This window comes from Gymnoscopelus braueri (assembly GCF_963280865.1).
Source record: "Gymnoscopelus braueri genome assembly, chromosome: 1".
In the NCBI taxonomy this organism is placed as follows: Eukaryota; Metazoa; Chordata; class Actinopteri; order Myctophiformes; family Myctophidae; genus Gymnoscopelus; species Gymnoscopelus braueri.
In genome coordinates, this window is record NC_137603.1 from 15,705,910 (window position 1) to 15,726,183 (window position 20,274).

At 40.8% G+C, this 20,274-nt stretch overlaps 2 protein-coding genes across 5 annotated transcripts; one reads left to right on the forward strand and one right to left on the reverse strand.

The window, feature by feature from the left end:
* Positions 1–1,225: 1,225 nt before the first annotated feature.
* grpr (gastrin-releasing peptide receptor) lies at positions 1,226–5,630 on the reverse strand. Its single transcript, XM_080428594.1, has 4 exons — positions 5,208–5,630; positions 3,331–3,679; positions 2,875–2,988; positions 1,226–2,139 (listed from the first exon to the last, which is right to left on the reverse strand). The coding sequence occupies exons 1-4, from the start codon at positions 5,612–5,614 to the stop codon at positions 1,849–1,851; spliced, it is 1,161 nt and encodes a 386-aa protein (XP_080284720.1). The 5' UTR covers positions 5,615–5,630; the 3' UTR covers positions 1,226–1,848.
* LOC308085419 (interleukin-1 receptor accessory protein-like) lies at positions 5,181–20,274 on the forward strand. Of its 4 annotated transcripts, none has more exons than XR_013933167.1 (8): positions 5,181–5,255; positions 17,691–17,949; positions 18,165–18,390; positions 18,508–18,661; positions 18,805–18,870; positions 18,992–19,112; positions 19,373–19,503; positions 19,535–20,274. XR_013933167.1 is itself a non-coding variant. In XM_080428571.1 (7 exons), the coding sequence occupies exons 1-6, from the start codon at positions 15,741–15,743 to the stop codon at positions 19,114–19,116; spliced, it is 885 nt and encodes a 294-aa protein (XP_080284697.1). In that variant the 5' UTR covers positions 15,710–15,740; the 3' UTR covers positions 19,117–19,118; positions 19,377–19,506. The 4 variants fall into 4 exon arrangements, 2 of the variants coding, with proteins under 2 accessions (XP_080284697.1, XP_080284696.1); XR_013933168.1 differs by lacking the exon at positions 5,181–5,255 and adding an exon at positions 15,710–15,795; XM_080428571.1 differs by lacking the exons at positions 5,181–5,255; positions 19,535–20,274 and adding an exon at positions 15,710–15,795 and having other exon boundaries at positions 18,992–19,118; positions 19,377–19,506.

The window sequence follows — 20,274 nt, forward strand, 5'->3', positions numbered from 1 at the left end:
CTTTAAATATGAAATGGATGAATCCCGCAGAGAAACAAGCAACTCCCTCATCATCCTGCATACACACACACACACACACACACACACACACACACACACACACACACACACACACACACACACACACACACACACACACACACACACACACACACACACACACACACACACACACACACACACACACACACACACACACACACAAATAAACACATGATCTCACTCAAAACAAAATGTTTATTTCTTAATCAGTTTATCATTTATTCTTAATATGCAACTGTACACCTGTCACTGTTTCACAGAGTTAGGTACACACTTTGTTTTGAAAAGTGCAATATAAGGTTTTTTAATATTATAATTGTAATAGTAATAATTATTATTATTGTTACTATTACTACTACTACTACTACTATACTACTACTACTACTACTACTACATGTGAAATATAATTGCTGACAGATTATTTAAAGGTAGGGTAAGTGATTTGCAATTATTCAAATAATTGCAAAATGGGTCTATGTTCTGATAGTGCTCGTTACTATAGAGTGTCCTGTCCATATAAGGAGTCTCCATGTCTCTCCAGCTCTTCATAAAACAGAAAATGCATTTTCGTTTCATTTCCAATTTTATCCAATCAGGATAGAGAACTCAATCAGGATATAGATTAAACAAGTGAAATTGGAAGTGATGACACTAAGAAATGAGCAGGCAAAATTAGAACTGGAACACTATAAAAATGAAGCTTAAAAATGGGTACTTTCTCCTGATTGGCTGAGATTTTGACACCTACCAAAAAAAAATATTTTCTGTTTATTAAAGAGCTGGAGAGACGGGGAGACTCCTGTTACTGAACAAACACTCTATAGCAATGATTACTATCAGAATATAGTGCTTTAACCTTTTTTAAAAATACTTTTTGTTTTGACCCAAAAATATCACTTACCCTACCTTTAACACTTAGAAATAACAGTGCATGGAAATGAGTAGAATATCTATCATTATTATCAAAGACAACATACAGCAGTTAGAGCAGTATGTTTTATGTACGTGCGTAGGTTATAACTATAATTTTTATTATGTATTCACAGGTGATGCTCATAAAATAAGGGATGTGGTGGCTATTGGTCACAGAGGTCACCTTCAATCCTTTGATCTCTCTACGCTGTCAGTAGTCCCGGTCACGGAATTCAATTTCATTTTCACCCAGAAATCCACGACTGGGTGGTTTACCAGGCTAGTGGGTGGTGGCACTACAACCTAATTGTGGTGAGTTTTTGAGTCACACAGATTTGTTAGATCTTTTTCCATCTGATGGGCTAACTTTACTCAGCATGATGCCTCCTACCTGAATACGTTTAAGATCTGGTCAACAAGGCAAAACGTTCAAACAGAATCAAAGGACATTCTCACTATGACTGAACAGGTCACTAAACAACAAGTATAGATGTTTGTGTTTATAGATATGCAAAAAGAACACCATAGGTACTTTACATACTAAGAATATTATGGCAAAGAAGAAAGTATTATCTAATCATTAAAAAAAACATGTGCCATCATCATGTGCCATCTTCCAAAATTAAGTTGTGAGCCAATCTTTTACTCGTTTCTGCCTTAGCCAAACTGATAAGATGCTAACTAGCGGAGTTCCATGCTTTGTCCTACCTGGTCAAAAATGTCAACTGGCACTGTAGTGTGTCTCCAACCATGGAAAATAAGTCATTTGGCATTACAGTATTTAACGTGAACATGGTCCAAGTGGATAGAATAAATATGGTATTCATTAATAAAGAAAACCCTTTATTGGAGCTTTGCGTACCTCAGTTTGATCAAGATGTTCCGACACCTCCTCTACAGACTGTCTTCTTGATAGGCCTGCTTACCGTTGATTATGCTCAGGCTAATCGTGGAGTGATGTGTGCTGCGAATGGAGGTCATGCGTGTGCAGTATGGCGTCAGACTCTGAGAGGAGCGTTTGAGGGTCATAGGACAGCAGCAACAGCAGCAACACAGCTGCTGGTTGAACTCCTTCTGGAAACTCTTGCTGAGCATGTAGAGAACAAAGGGGTTGAGGGATGAGTTGGTGAAGGCCAGGATGCGCGCCACCACACTGCATACAAAGTGAAGCAATGAGATGTCCACCTAGCAGGAGGAATAGACAGAGCGATAGGGCTGACACGTGTCATTTGAATGTTATGATATGTCACTGTAAATGTGTAAAAATGGGAAATGTTTCAATTTACCTGTACAATTTACCTGTACAATTTACCTGTAAATGTTGACATTTACCATTGAGGTAGGAAGTGTTAAAATGTCCCAGCAGATCATGAAAAAGCAAATAAGCACACTGACACCTACCAGAGAGTGGTCCGTCAGAATGGCAGTTGGTGCTAGATTGGGGCCATAGGAAGGGGGTGTGCTATTTTTTCTTCCCCGTCACTGATTCCTCCCTCCTAGTCTCCTATTCAGACCCCCACCACATCATCAAAACCAGCTATGGATGTTCAATATCTATCTAATCGTCTGACCACTGCGAGACTACCTCCCTCTCCTCCTTTGATTTAGACATGATTCAGAACAAGAGAGACCTGTTTAACGAGATGATAGACACTTCTCTTGACAGCAAAAGTGAAAAAATAGTGACCAGTAGGCTAATCGTGAGACCTATAGTGGGATGCTGCATCATTTGCCAGCGGGTCAGAGCGCTGATTTGAATCTGATCAAAAATATTTATTTATTGGGATAATTTACTGGGAAATGTTAACGTTTCCCACACCAATGACATTTACCTTTCTGGCACATTTGCTGTAGCATATATATACAGAAACAGTTAGATAAACAATTCAATTATAGACACATTAAAGTATAGATGTATACCTCAGAGTAGTGGTAGGAGCGATATAAATAGATAACATGGCTGGGTAGCCAGCACACTGCAAATAGACCCACAAAGACCAGGACAGTCTTAGCCAAGTGCTTTCTTGATTCCACCTGTTAGATGTGCAAAAGAAAATTAAGGACTGTGTTTAAAGGACCATACCAGAGCTCTGGCATGTTTAGCCCACTGACAGTTTGGCAGGTTGTGTTCACCTTGTGAGTATTTATGAACAAAATTCTAATCTGTGATTTATAAACTGTCCTGTGATGTTTAGCCAAACATGGGAAACTGTCTATGTTTGTATAATATATGTCCGAAACTGGAAATAGGCAATGACATGTACTGATGCCAGAATTGGCCTTTAACATCATCCATGTTTAAAATCACCTCTAATATGGTAGGCAACAACAAAAATCTCTTTGTCTTTAAGTCTTTAATAAATAGTTGGGACTTGCCTGTCGCTTGGCACAAATGTTCCCTTCGGGCAGATTAGAGGTGCTTCTGAACAGACTGCGGGCGATGAGGGCATAGTAGACCGAGATGACCAACAGGGGAATAACATAGAAGATGAGAAAGGAAGCCATGGAGTGGACCATAGGGAGCAGCTCCCCGGCCAGTGGGTAAGGGGCACAGGTCACTATGGTCTCATTGGTGGAGCTGATGTTGAATGTGTGGAGGTCAGAGAAGACAGCCTCGGGCACTGCCAACGTCATGGAGAACAACCAGATGAGTGCTGCCCGCAGGACGATGCCAGAGGTAGCACTGGATCTCTGGACATTCAGGGGCTTCACAATGGCTCTGTACCTGATGCAGGTACACAGGAGAAGAGATAGACATAGCGACAGTTAGAGAGATAATGTAATCAGATGGAAAGGAAACAGAGAGAAAGGGGAAAGTAAATTATAAAGTAGCCTACTTAAAGGTAGGGTAAGTGATTTTCTTTGGTTAAAATAAGTGTTAAATAGCTCTATATCCTGATAGTACTCATTGCTATAGAGTGTTTGTTCAGTAACAGGAGTCTCCATGTCTCTCCACCGCTTTATTAAACAGAAAATGTGTTTTCAGGTCGGGATACAATTTTGTCAAATCAGGATAGAGAACTCAGTCAGGATACAGAATAAACAAGTGAAATTGGAAGTGATGACACTAAGAAATGAGCAGACAAAATTGGAACTGGAACACTATAAAAATGAAGCTGATAATTGGGTACTCTCTCCTGATTGGCTGAGATTTTGTCACCTACCTGAAAATGTCACCTACCTCGAAAGACACATGGAGACTCCTGTTACTGAACAAACACTATAGCAATGATTACTATCAAAATATAGTGCTTTAACCTTTTAACAAAAAACGTTTGGTTTGAACCAAAGAATATCACTTACCCTATACCTTTAAGATAATAATAACAACAATAATAATAATAACAATAACAATTATTAATAATATTATTATTGATATTGATATTGATATTGTTGTTGTTGTTGTTATTATTAATACTTTGGGGTTGATGCTCAGGAAAGGTTATCATTTTCATTCTGACAAGCTATGTTTAACAGTTTGCATGTCCAAATATGGGGTTCATTTCCTCTCCTTGTGTGGAATGGATCATTTCATAATATCCATAAACATTTCCCAGTGGAGTTTTGTTTTGAGACAGTTTCATTTTCTAACTTGTGGGCACCTGGACGAGTGGGCACTTAGGGGTGGAGATAACTGGGCAAGACCTATAGACTGAAAGGACAGTTTAGTCATAATAATCAAATAAGCTATGGGTATTTTCAGTGGTGGAAAGTAACTAAGTACATTTACTCGAGTACTGTACTTAAGTACAATTTGGAGGTCTTTTTTACTTTACTGGAGTTTTTCCAATTTTCAGCACTCCACTACATCTCAGACGCATATGCTACTTTTACTCCACTATAATTATTTGAAAACTTAGTTACTAGTTACTTTGGAGATTTTATCCCTAACATTTCGGCCATTTGAAAATAGCCGATCTACAAGCTAGATCTGCTATTTTCCAAAGATTTGTTTACACTTTATACATTTGAAAACTTGTGAAACAGGACATTCTGCATAATGAGTACTTTTACTTTTGGTACTTTAAGTACATTTTGATACCAATACTTTTGTACTTTTGCTCAAGTCAATTTTGATTTCTGGACTTTAACTTGTAACAGAGTATTTCTACATTGTAGTACTGTAGGCCTGATACTTTAACTTAATAACACATCTGAGTACTTTTTCCACCACTAGTTATGAGTCAACTCATCATGATGACTTGTAGTCCACTAGGCAAGACAGAAGATAGATAACAAAACATGACACCTACCTATCAGCTGACAAGGCTGTCAGCGTGAACACGGACACCCCGACCGAGGTGAGTTGAATGAAAGGGATGACTTTACAGCCCAGTCTGCCGAACAGCCAGGTCTCCGCTACGTGCAGGCTGGCGTCCACCGGCGCGCAGGTGATCAGCAGCAACACGTCCCCCAGCGCCAGGCTGCTCAGGAACAGGTTGGGAACGTTCCGGTTCCGAACGGTAGATTTCGCAGAGCTGAACGTCTTGATGAGCGTGATGTTACCGATCAGTCCGACGGTAATGATCAGGCCATAGACCGAAGCGATGGCGACGCCGACCACATTGACCACAGCGTTCGATTCCAGAGCGCAAGAAGTGTAGAGACTAGCTGAACTCGAGTTAGTTTTTTTCCATTCCATAATTATGCATTTTTTCATTTCATTGTGTATAGGATATAAAGCGTAATATAATGGCCTATTTCTGAATAAAGGCAAAACTTCTCACTATAGCGAATGAATGTGTTGATCTGTGCATCATGCTTAGGGAACTAGAGTGGTGGCTGGTGTTGGTGCTGTCCCCTGATAGCTATGGGCAGTGGAAAAAGTACTCACACTATTACTTAAAGTAAAAGTATCAATACTGCTTTATAGAAATACTCTGCTACAAGTAAAAGTCCGGAATTCAAACTGTATCTAGGAGTAAAAGTTCAAAAGTATCTGGCATCAAAATGTAGGCTACTTAAAGTACCAAAAGTAAAAGGCTACTCATTATGCAGAATGTCCCATTTCACACGTTCAAAATGTATAAAAAATTAAATAAAATAGCCGATATATGAGCTTGTAGATCTGCTATTTTCAAATGGCAGTAGTAAAAGTATTGAAAATTGAAAATAGCCTACTGAAGAAAGTAAAAATACCTAAAAATTGTAGGCTACTTAAGTACAGTTGAGTACTTATACATTACATCACTGGTCAGTTGTCACAGTTCATGATCACTGTCTGCACCCCACTGATCTGTTTAGCTGAAATTTTAGGGAAATCCAGATTTTCCCATTTATGTAACCTATAGTCTGTTATCTATTATATTGGAGGTTTGCAAACCCAGTAGCTATATTGTCCAGACCAGTCTAGTCTAGCCTACCAATATATTTGTAATTAAATACCTCACCCTCACTCTCACGCACACACACACACACACACACACACACACTGATGGTCCATTGTGGAACCTTGGGCCGTCAACCTTTACTTTATAGAGTGCAGTCAGAAGACAGGCCTTGATAGCCACAGCGTTGATATACTGAATGTAATAGATAAGAACTTCAGAATTCTCCAGGCGCTCAACCGAACGCTTGTTTGCATGCAGACTTAGATGTGGAGCGAATTGCCTTCGTGATATATCAGGTCGTATTGTTTTAATATCATTAATTTGCTGTTCTTTTATTCACATAGTATAGAGGGAATCTCCCTTGTTTGTCAATAAAGATGCCTTGCGCATGTAAAAGGTAATTTCTGTGTATGTCGTCTATAAACTGGACTTTAGGGTTTATTGAACCAAGAGTGACAGGTCTGTCACGGCACATCAGCTGGTGACCCCGACCGTGACCCTGTCCAGTCCAGACGACCGCTGGATCCATAAGATCCAAATAACAATTCGCCCATACACTATGTGCTACAATTCCTTGGGGCCCCAGGAAGGGTACACGCGGTGCTATATGTGAATTGTATTATACCAAATTTAGGTCAATTATTAAAGACAATGTGTAAATATGATTGCATACATGTGAAGTCACCACTGAACAGCAGATTGAATGACCTTTGTGTTTAATACTTAGGCTCTGTACTTCCTATACCCCATGATGTCCTGTTAGCGTGGCTGGGTGGACCGAGTTGATCCTCCCAGCAACTGTCTCTGTATATGTTTATGAGACCACCGGAGACACCCCGACGTTTTTTTACACGGATGTTTAACTATCAGCTGTTACTATCAGTTATTTGTCTTTATTTATATATATATTCATGTCAAGGCCTCCAGAATAACCCACGATTCAACTTGGGTGTTCGAGCAATGCATGGCTATATATATAAATATATGGATTTATTTTTGTTGTACCTCGAAATACCACTTTTTCACGCTTTGGTTTTCGGTGCGGGTGAAATTATCTAATATTAGTTTTACACTAGATGTAGGGGGTTTGTCTGTGTGCCTGCATGAATATATCCTTACAATTGTCATAATGTACTAATAGTTTACTGAGACACTACACTGTTTCTCTGTATTCTGTGGTCCAATAGTTTACTGAGACACTACACTGTTTCTCTGTATTCTGTGGTCCAATAGTTTACTGAGACACTACATTGTTTCTCTGTATTCTGTGGTCCAATAGTTTACTGAGACACTACACTGTTTCTCTGTATTCTGTGGTCCAATAGTTTACAATAGTCTCTCTGTATCCTATGTTCCTCTGTGATCTTATAGTGTACTGAGACACTACACTAAGTGGGCTTTACACGGCTCTCTAAACCGCAAATCACAACGGGTACATGGGAGAAGATAGCGTGTAGCCTAAGTTGTGTACGTTATGTGTCGTCAGGTTATATTATGTGAAAGCTGAGACTGCGGCTAAGAAAATACTACAGGTTATATTATGTGAAAGCTGAGACTGCGGCTAAGAAAATACTACAAGTTATATTATGTGAAAGCTGAGACTGCGGCTAAGAAAATACTACAGGTTATATTATGTGAAAGCTGAGACTGCGGCTAAGAAAATACTACAGGTTATATTATGTGAAAGCTGAGACTGCGGCTAAGAAAATACTACAGGTTATATTATGTGAAAGCTGAGACTGCGGCTAAGAAAATACTACAGGTTATATTATGTGAAAGCTGAGACTGCGGCTAAGAAAATACTACAGGTTATATTATGTGAAAGCTGAGACTGCGGCTAAGAAAATACTACAGGTTATATTATGTGAAAGCTGAGACTGCGGCTAAGAAAATACTACAGGTTATATTATGTTTAAGCTGAGACTGCCGCTAAGGGGCGACCCCAAAAATACTACAGGTTACATGCACGTTATGTTTAGCTCCAGCATCCGAGCGAGGTGACGTGAACGGCTGGCTCTGCAGCCTAGGGTTGCCCCCTAAATAGTACTACAGTGTGTCATATATGTTGTCTTTATATGTATGTTATATGTACATCATCCGAATGAATGAAGGCCTCTGTAAGTCCTGTCTGTTTGTTTGTTGTTGTTTTTTTAAGGAGCATCCACTAGTCTACACCTTAGTGGAGACTATTCTTCCTGAGGTCCAGGTTTGTGCTTAAGTACAGTCTTGAGGTATTGTTACTTTAAAAAGCCCTTACAGCTATCTGTATTTTTACTTCCACTGCATACATCTCAGAGGCAGACAGTGTGCTTCTGCCCCTGCAAAACACCTTGAGAACGTTGGTAACTGTTTACTTTGAAGTGGTAGATAATTGCTGCAGAACCACTTCAGCCCTGCATACAGCTCAGCCATTTGGAAATTGCCGATCTACAAGCTCACAAGCTATTTCATCTCAAGCACTTCGTGCTTGTGGATCTGCTATTTTCAAAGGGAAACTTGTGCATGTTAAATCTGAGAAATTGTGAATGGGGACAGGCTGCCTATTACTGTAAACACTTCTCACGTTGGTGTCTCACTCCACTCCGATACCATTTTTTGTTTTTGGTACTTTGACCCAAGTACATGTCAGTGGATAGTGTAATCTGCTCCGTAAGCATTTTGTTTAGAGATTTTGTCCTGCTTAGGAATTTAAACAAGGAAGATAACCGCCTGCACGGGGTTCAGTGGTGGAAGCCAAGGTCACGAAGTACATTTACTCAAGTGTTCTACTTGAGTACATTTTGAGGGTCCCATTTTGTATCTCACTAGAGTGGTTCCAGTTTTCAATACTTTTACTTCTACTTAAGTGTACATTTCAGAAGCCGACATTGTACATTTACTCCAGTATGATTACTGGAAACCGTGGCTGTTTAGGCTAGCTCAATAGTGACTCATTGTGCTAGTAGAATCTGCTATTGTTGTTAGAGTTATGAACAGTCTGAAATACACTATAACTATGATTCGTAATCCCAGAAATTAAGGACACAGATAACTAGGGAGTGGTAGCCCTTAGATTAAAAGATTGGAGTCAGTTATTTTGGAAAATGGAAAAAGAGGAAAAAAGCGAGGAGAGAAATATGATGTTCAAATAAATTAGTTTCTTCAGAGAATTCTGCAAAAAAAAAAAAAGAAAAAAAATAGCTTCCGTACAGTAAGTGAGTCACTCCCCTCAGAGAGAGAGAGAGAGAGAGAGCCTGGCGCAGCACTATAGAAAAAAGGGGGGACCCTGTGAACTGATCAGATCTTATATGCAGAAATAATGTACTGTGACCAAACTAAGCGTTATCCGTAATAATTGTATCAATTTGTAGATCTGCTATTTTCGTTAAATTTTATGCACAGTCTGCAATATGTTGTATACCTATGATTTGTATAATCCCAAAAACCAACAGTTTACTTTCTTAGAAGTGACCAGACCAGAAACAACATGCAAGTGCACTAAGGTGACTAAATGATTGTTGACTCTGAACTGAATATCAGTAAAAAAAAAATATATATATAATAATAATAAAGAGAAAAGCCAATTTGACCGTGTGGTTAAGTAAGTAGAGTGTAAGTGTAAAATAAATAGGTTATATTTAAAATAAGTAATAATAATAATAATTATTATTATAATAATTTTAAGAATGTAACAGTGGACAGAAAGCCCAAACGCTTCTATGTATTGTTACATTAGTATATCTATATTTTTTTGTTATTACAACTATCTCAGACTTTAGAAATGGGTTGGTTTCACATTCGAGGACTGCAACACTGGTTGGCGGACGGTCATTTCTTTCTATGAACTGGAAACATGCAGTGGAAGGCCCTATAATTCTGTCTGATCGACATGCTGAGGCAGAGGGGCACCAACATTGCAAACTGCAGTGTTCACGAGACTCACTTCCGATGACACCTATGGCATCCAGAGAGCAAGCCTTGGGAAAGCTTGCGTGACTTTTGACAAACTTTTATCTGTTACAGACACTGGAACTACTATGCCATGGAGAAGGACACACTTTCTAAGCAAGAAGTGGGAATATCTGAAGCAAGGTTGACTTACTGCTAATCGTTGTTGTTGGGGCCTCGACATGTGTAAACAAATACATTTTCTATCGCTCTGGGTGGGACACAATAAAAAAAAATATATATATATATTTTTTTTTACAAATAACATACACTAGAGAGGAGACAAACATGATACTTATTAGAGATTAAGTGGAATTTAAAACAAATGTATTTCTGCTTTAACAAACAAACAATTAGTTGCACTAATATATTATAGAGTAAACCTGATTTTGACTCGCATAGATTAAAGTTTCAAAAGATCACATAATAATATTTCACCAGTAGTAATATAATATTACATCTGATGTATAGTGACATCATAGACTAAAATAACTATAATAGCTTAATCAGAGAAAACAACCAAATTGAAGTGAAACTGTTGTAATGTGTAGTGTTAAATAGAATGCCACAATCAAACTATATATATATTCAAATTAAACTAAATTATACAGGCCAATGTCAAATTAGTTAACTGAACGGAAACATGCTGTGTGCGTGTTGGCTCTTTTTGTGCTCTGGCTTGATTTGATTCACATACAGCGAAGTGAGGTGTTTGTGTGCGTTGGTTTCTCTGAAACAGGTCATGGGTTGCAGAAGAGAATTGTACAATTTTGTACAGCCCGAGAATAATGTCAATTGACCTGTGCACAAAGCACAGGAAAGTTGTTTTGTTGTGTTTCCAATTACATTTTGTGTATGGTATGTGTTGTTGTGTATGTCAAAAAAGGTAAAGGAGGGTGGCACCCTGGCCTCTGCACATTCCTATGCTGTGTGCCCTGCCGGGTGTCAGGTCAAGGAGGGAAATAATATGATAGAGATCAAAGACTCACCATCAAACCCCCACCCAATTTTTTTTTAGATAAAGGAGGGACACTACACATTTAATTTGAGTAGTACCAATATCACTCTCAGCCAGACAGGAACATACCATTGTTTCATGGGGTACATCTATGCTGCCCAAGGCCACTGAACGACCCCAGAATACATATTAATTTTGATTTTGATTTTGATAGTAATGTTGGGGGACATAATCTGATCGTAGCGATCTCCCTGGCAGCTTTAGGCACATTAAATATAGGCTGTCTTGCCCTTCGCAAATGGCAAGTGATAAGAGAGCAGTGACAGAGTGATCCCAATACACACCACAGAAACATTATATTGCCACCTGGGCCCCCATGCTGAACTTGACGAAGAACACCCCTGCACGATATCTACGCCCCGACTTTCGACCTCAAGGAGGGTACGGATCTGACTGGCGCTTGGGGGTTGGGGCCCTTGTGTATAATACGGGGGGCTCCGGTCTCAGGCCCCAGGAGGGTACGGACCCGGGGGGCTCGGGAGTGGGACCTCCGCCTCTTAGCTCATTCAGTGCCAAGTACATTCGTTAATGGCACTGGATGGGTTGGGGGGGGGGGCCTAGTCTTGGGCTCTGTCGGAACCTCCTCCTCCGGGCTCGGAAAAGTGACCACCTCAACCAGAGGAATTGGAGAAGAAACCAAAAATGCACACAGAGAACAAGTGAAATGATTTTTTTTTTTTTTTATATATATATATTACACATGTTAGAATAGTTGCTTGTAAAGGAAAACTCAGTGGGAATGCCCCACTGAGGGACCCTAAGTTTAGCAATGCAATATGGAATCAAATGATGTAATTGTCCCCAATAAGAGCTCATGTCCAGATGGTAGGTTTGGGACTGCCCCAGCCTAGTTCAGAGTTTCCCCTTCAAAGAAAAGGGTTTTCCTCGGCTCACATGACTCAAAAAGAGAAAAATGGGACCTGATTTTTTAAACATGAAATATGTTATGCTAATGGATGAGGTTAGGGGGTAGGCTCCCCAATCCTTGTCCATAACAGGCGGCAGCGGGGTCGCAAGGCTCCCAGAGCACGTTAAAGACTAACTATAGTGCTGGGGAGAGACTGAAGGGCCCCCGTGTTCTGTCAAGGATGAATCAACATCCTAGCTGTGGAACCGTCTAGTCGGTGTGCCGACTGCCGCTCTCTCCTAGGGTTGGCAGCACATGGTGCGTGGATGACAGTCCACACCTAACCGGACGGGAGCGCGTGACTCACCGGTTACAGGCAAGGCGGGTGAAAACGGTTAATATTCTGGTTCCCGTAGCCAAGCGGGGCCAGGACAAGACCGTCGGTTTCCTGCCTGGGGCGCCAACCACGCCTACGGGTAAGGGATCGCTATCGACTGGGTCACCCGCCGGTCGGATCGCAAAAAGCATTAATTCCATGGCGTGCTCCCCGACAGGAGGCGGGTGTGGTCGCTGCTTCCGGCTCAATGTACAGTCAGGCCATGACAAGCTGAAAGCGACCGCCGAGTGCTACAGTTACTAAGCGAGTCATGCTCCTGTGATCGGTGGGCTTTGAAAAGAAGACGCCGGGAAGCAGGAGGCTTGAACTCTCTATCCAGGGTGACCTGGGTGGCGAGCTCAAGTGGAAAGGGGTCTAGCCTGGGACTGCGCCCTGGTGCAGGAGGCACAGGAGTGGGGAGGTCCGAAAGACTTAAGTGAATTTCTATAAAGTACTGTCTAGATTTTAATCTTGTGTTGTTGTGGGTACTAAATTCGTACCCAAGGAGGGCTTGATGGTCCATTGTGGAACCTTGGGCCGTCAACCTTTACTTTATAGAGTGCAGTCAGAAGACAGGCCTTGATAGCCACAGCGTTGATATACTGAATGTAATAGATAAGAACTTCAGAATTCTCCAGGCGCTCAACCGAACGCTTGTTTGCATGCAGACTTAGATGTGGAGCGAATTGCCTTCGTGATATATCAGGTCGTATTGTTTTAATATCATTAATTTGCTGTTCTTTTATTCACATAGTATAGAGGGAATCTCCCTTGTTTGTCAATAAAGATGCCTTGCGCATGTAAAAGGTAATTTCTGTGTATGTCGTCTATAAACTGGACTTTAGGGTTTATTGAACCAAGAGTGACAGGTCTGTCACGGCACATCAACACACACACACCCACACACACACACACACACACACACACACACACACACACACACACACACACACACACACACACACACACACACACACACACACACACACACACTTCACACACGTCACACACACGCAAGAAGACAGAAACATCTGACTCATAGACTGTCACAGTCAGACTCATGGGAATCCCTCATGGCAGAGCCTTGTATTAGAGAGTTGCAACACCTCAGGGGCAGAAAACAGCGCCGGTCACGTGGTTCATGTAAACTCGAAATAGCGACAAACGCTCATAGACTCCAGTGTATTCCGTAAACTTCCGGTTCAGGGCTTTGTCACAATTGGCCAATAGAAGGCTCTAGAAGCACCTCTCCTTATATGACTCTGTCTCAAGGGACACTAACTGTCACAGACTCATGAGGAGCTTTGCCATGACACTGCATTCTCAAGAATATGGCTGCTGTTGAAGTATATGCGACATGTTTCCCTCTCCCTCCGCTGTAGAGCTCCGAGATGAGGTTCCACAGTCTCAGGTGCCGAAAGGTGACGACACCGGCGAATATTGTCCACTATGCATGTTTCTTACCTTTTTCCGCACATCGTATCCAAAAAGTAAGGGTCAGCCCCCCTGCTCTCAGATGTAAAAATTCTTAGCGGTCAAAAAAATCTAAGCGACGGCTTGAAAAAAGCATTTAAATTGCTTATTTAGTCAGCCCGTGGCCAGTCAATCTCCGTCCGTATGCGCAGTACGCTCCCGTAAGATTGCATTGGGAAAAACATGGCACAGGCTGACTAAAAAAGCGATTTAAACGCTTGTTTCAACCCGTTAGATTTTCTTGAGCGCTAAAATTTAAAACATCTGAAAGCAGGGAAGCCGACCTTTACTTTTTGGATACGATGTGCGGAAAAAGGTAAGAATCATGCATAGTGGCCAATATTCGCCGGTGTCGTCACCTTTCGGCACCCAAGACTGTGGAACCTCATCTCGGAACTATATAGCAGAGGGAGAGGTTCCAAATGCGACAAAAAGTTTCGTTGTGTGCTTATGAGTCACAGACTCGTCAGTCACACTGTGACAGACGGTCACACAGACATGGGACTCGATCATGGGACACTGTGACTGTCACACAGACATGGGACTCGATCATGGGACACTGTGACTGTCACAGATTCCTGTGGTAACGTTGGTTGGGCACTCACCTTTGGATCACAAGGTTCTGGGTTTGATCCCAGGCACAGCCAATTCAGCGTATGAGTGTATGAGTAACACATGCATTGGGTGCTGCCCAGGGCCGGATTACCCATAGGTGTAGGGGGCGAGTGCACCAGCCAATGGGGTCTAGCCTAGGTAGTCTAGCCTACCAATATATTTGTAATCCTAAATACCTCTCACACTCACACACACACACACACACACACACACACACACACACACACACACACACACACACACACACACACACACACACACACACACACACACACACGTCGGTCACACACACACACACACACACACACACACACACACACACACCACACACACACACACACACACACACACACACACACACACACACACACACACACACACACACACACACACACACACACACACACACACACACACACACACACACGTCACACACACGTCTCACACACACACACACACACACACACACACACAAGAATACTAGATTAGTCTCAGATTAGTCACAGTCTGTGACTCACTCTGTGACTCATGGGAATCCCTCAAGGCAGAGCCTTGTATTAGAGAGTTGCGACACCACCTGCGCCGGTCATGTGGTTCATGTAAACTCAAAATAGTGACACACGCTCAAAGACTCCAGTGCATTCCGTAAACTTCCGGTTCAGGGCTTTGTCACTATTCGCCAATAGAAGGCTCTAGAAGACTGGCCCGATGAAGTGGACAGAGGTGACACAAATCTCCTTATACGGCTCTGCCTCAAGGGACACTGACTGTCACAGACTCGTGGGAGTTCGGCTTTGTCATGACACTGCATTCTCAAGAATATGGCTGCTTCCCAGGAAGAAAAAGGCTGTAGTTTCTATTAGCTTGGAATTCCCATCAACTACCTCATGTCATAGGCATTTTTAGGCAGTAAAAAGAAACTAAAACTTGCAAAACCACTTTTAATCTATAACTATGAAAAGAAACTGGAAGTAAACTGAATTCACACACACACACACACACACGTGACACGCACACAGAAAAAAAGCAGATCTACCTTCACTAATATAGTGACTTCACAGGAACTAAGTCATGAATCATTCATTCATGATGCTTCTACTCCTCCATGAAATGGTTCCTCCCAGTTGTCTACTTGTCTTAAAAGACAAGTTGACAAGTTGATTTACGCATTTTCTGTGTGACGTGTCGTGATGTCAGTTGATGGATCTCACTATGGAATTCAAAGTCCTAATCGTTCTGCTTGTTTCATTTAAAGGTAAGAGAAATTTAAGTTATATAGACACACACACACACACACACACACACACACACACACACAGGTGCATGTAAAAAAATATATATCATGGAAAGTGTTTTTTTCCCGTAATGTAATTCCAAAAAGTGAAACTTTCATATAGTCTATATTCATTACACAAATTGGAATATTTCAAGCCTTTTTATGTTTTAATCTTGATAACGGCTATAGCTCTTGAAAATCTAAAATCCAGTTGCTCAAAATATTTTAATATTACATAAAGACAAAACACTGCTGATAGAGTTGAATGCTGAAACTCCAAGATTAGATGGAAAAGATGGTTTGGTACTAAGACCCCAAGTGTTGACCAGTCGACACCAAAGAAATGAGAGTCAGACAAGGACGGATGTAAGTCCAAAAATGAAACAATTCTGTATTGCTGAGCATGCACACAAGGACAGTACAAGTTACAGACAAGAACATAAAATCACACACTAATGTTGTAATAATAAACAATGGTATTTATACACAGTTCAATGACATCAGACATAGGTGCATCCTCATTATTGGCCCTCAGACGTAGGATGGAGTCGTAGGATGGACAGGCGTCTGGCTGTCATAATAATAAGTTGTTGTTCATCTTATGGTGTCCTTGTGTACAATTCTCGGTTCCATAAACAAGTCATTCCTTCGATATCATAGGGACATGTGCTCGGTTTTATCTGTGACAGGATGACAGCTGACAAAGGGAATTAGTGACGATGTCAGGTCGTGCAGAGATATCGGTCATCGTACAGAGATACAGGTCATTAGGACATTAAACACACCATTTGACATTAAAGCACAAAGCGTTGACCAAGACATGTTTTTACTGATTTGGAAACATACAGAGCCGGCACCAGATAACAACTATGGAGCCAGCTACATGGCCTTGGAAGAGAAAATACAGTAGACTGAAGTATAGGCCCAAAAAGACACCACTATAATGATTTGACTGGTTAGATCGATATTTCTAGATCATATCAATCTGGTCCACAAAACATATAGTTTTAACTCCATCAGCTGCTAATTAAGATACGTTACTGTGCCTGTCTAAGACAAGTCCCTAAGTATTAGTGTATAGTACTAATAGGCTAACTGTATATTTTTATTATTTTTGTCATTCTATTCTATTTTGTATTTTCTTGCTTGACTATATATTTTTTATATGTAGCACAATTTGCAGCACAAGTCCCAACAACATTTCACTGCTTTTACCTGTATAAGTCAGTGACAAATACAACTTCTTGAATCTTGAAGCCAATCTTTTTTTTTTCTAATACAGAAATGTTGACCTTCTAAAAACGTTCATTTATTAACTCAGTAGGCTACTTAGTCGAGGCTTTTGTTAGACGAATTACTACATCAATGCACCGTGGCATGGAGACGATCAGCCTGTGGCACTAGTGAGATGTTATGGAAGCCCAGGTTGCTTTGATAGCGACCTTCAGCTTGTCTGTATTGGAACTGGTCTCTGGTGTCTCTCATCTTCCTCTGTCTTGACAAAACCCAATAGATTCTGTATGGGGTTCAGGTCAGGAGAATTGTCTGGCCAATCAAACACAGTAATACCATGGTCAGCAAACCCAGTTAGTAATTGTTTTGGTACTGTGTGGGCAGTTGCCAAGTCCTGCTGGAAGGAAATCAGATCAGCATTTCCATAAAGCTTGTCAGCAGACATAAGCATGAAGTGCCACGGTAGGCCTATTACTGTGCTTGATTGGCCAGCAATAGCTTTTTCCTTGTTCTTATGCCTTGCATATCTGTGTGTTGTTGTTATATCTGAACCATTGTTACCAAGTCAAATTCCTGTGTTTTGGACCCATTGTGAATAAATTGTTTCTGATGCTGAATCAAACAAATGTCTTAAATTATAGCTGCAGATGCCTCGCAGACCAGCATAAAGTGGAATGTGAAAGAGGGTGAGATGATGGTGCTTAAGTGCCCTTTCCATGCAGACCATGATGCTAAACTGAAGTGGATTTATCCCGCTTCCCAGGATGGGATGGGTCAGAGTCAGACCAATATCCAGCCTCCAACTGGAAACAGGCAAATGGATGTGTTGACTCATGGGAAGTACCTGATTGTTCTGAATGCTTCCACGTTTCATCAGGGGAACTACTCGTGTTCACTGGGGTATGGCTCATATACTTTTGTGTATATTTAATGTTCTATAAATAAATGCTATAACGTTACCACACACACACCACACACACACACACACACACACACACACACACGCACACGCACACGCACACGCACACACACTTATATAATAGAGCTATTTAACACTTACTTTGACAACAAATATCACTTACTGCACCTTTAATGACTTGTCTTTGTTATAACAGAAATGTCTCCATCCATACCTGGAGTTTGACGGTATGCTCAGAACTGTTACCGACTTCATCATGTCTAGAGGAAACCTATTACCCTCAAACATGTTATCAAGGAACATCCTGCAAGCCTATTCAATGCATTGATAGCACTCAAAGCCGGTCCTGCAAGTGCAAATTGACATGCCCAGCTCATTTAAATATCACTGGACTAAGCAGAAACATTACTGCTTGGCACAAGGTATTTTGTATAAGAACCTCCAGTGAAACAAATATAACAGCATCCAATACACAAGTCTCTGCATTTTATGCTATTGTATTAATGCTTTAATACTTAGTTTCATTCTATTTCTTGTAGGAAAATGTGTCACTGCGATCTTCATCTTACAGTTACTTCTTCAGTGCAGTTGAAGAGAAGGACCGTGGTTTATTCACTTGCACCAGGTCTTACCTGTATGATGGTCAGCTGTATAATCAGACCCATACAATTGAGCTGACTGTCGATAATAACCGTAAGATTTACATTATTATTCTTTTAATTGTGAAATGTACATGTTCACATATTGTATAGCCAGTAAATGCCCCCATACAAACAAAAGAAAATAAACTAAAAGCTTTTCTTAAAACATTTTTCTCTCTTTACCGTGTTGCACAGAAATATCAGAACATCCTCCAACAATTGTCTCACCTCAAAACGGACATGTATTTGACACAGATGTTGGTAAGCCTCAGCATATTTGATTGTGTGTTGCAGAGAACTGCTTACTGTATGTATGTATGTATGTATGTATGTATGTATGTAATATATATGTATATATATAATATATAACTGCTTTCTCTAGACTCAAAGCTGGTGATTGATTGCAATGCCCTGGACTCAGAGTTTGATGAGGTATACTGGATACATGGAGACTCATTTGTTGATGATGACACCAAGCTAACAGTGTACTCCAACTCTACAAGGTAAAAGTTCCACACACACACACACACACACACACACACACACACACACACACACACACACACACAACACACACACACACACACACACACACACACACACACACACACACACACACACACACACACACACACACACACACACACACACACACACACACACACACACACACACACACACACACACACACACACACACACGTGCATGAGTGCAAAAGCAAACAGAATAAAGAATGAAAAATGTCCTCTCTTCTCCTCTCCAGTGAGACAGATGGTAACGTTAAAAATGAGAGCATCTAATCTTCATGAAAGTGTCAGAGGAGCACCTGTTAACCCCTTACACCTGTATACTGGACTCCACTGCTGGCTTGTACAATGTCACCATCTCACTGAGGAGTCCAAATGCTGGACTTTAAGGCTGCCTTGAAAAGACGCCTGGTCTCTTAGGCTTATGGCAAATAGCCGTTTGTTGTTTTGTTTGGTTGTTTGTTTGTTGGTTATTCATCGTTTTTGATGTATGTAAAGCGTCCGTGGGTTCATGTCAAAACAGAGGTCACAGACCTCGAGACCTGGGTGTGATCTTGGACTCCGACCTAAATTTTAATTCCCATTTTAACAAGGTCACAAGAACACTTCATTTAAGAAACATGGCTAAGGTAAGACCTTTTTTAAATCAGAGAGATGCAGAAGTCCTTATCCATGCTTTTATAACAAGCCGGCTGGATTACTGCAACTCTCTTTTTACAGGGCTACCAAAGAAATCCATTAGAAAATTACAAGTAATTCAAAATACGGCAGCTAGAATTTTAACCAACACTAGAAGAAGAGATCACATTAGGTCAGTCTTATCAACACTACACTGGCTACCTGTATATTTTAGAATTGATTTTAAAGCACTTTTATTTGTTTACAAAGCACAAAATAACTTAGCACCTTTATACATCAAGGAGTCTATACAATTTTATGTTCCAACCAGAACACTCAGGTCCTCCTCCGCTCTCCTACTAGAGGTTCCCGATGCTTCTCATAAAAACACTGGTGAGGCTGCTTTCTGGGTCTATGGCCCTAAGTTGTGGAATACATTACCATTAGAGCTTAAAAAGGCAAACTATTAGTAAACTAATAACCTATCTTTTTAATATGGCGTTTATTTAAATCATCTTGT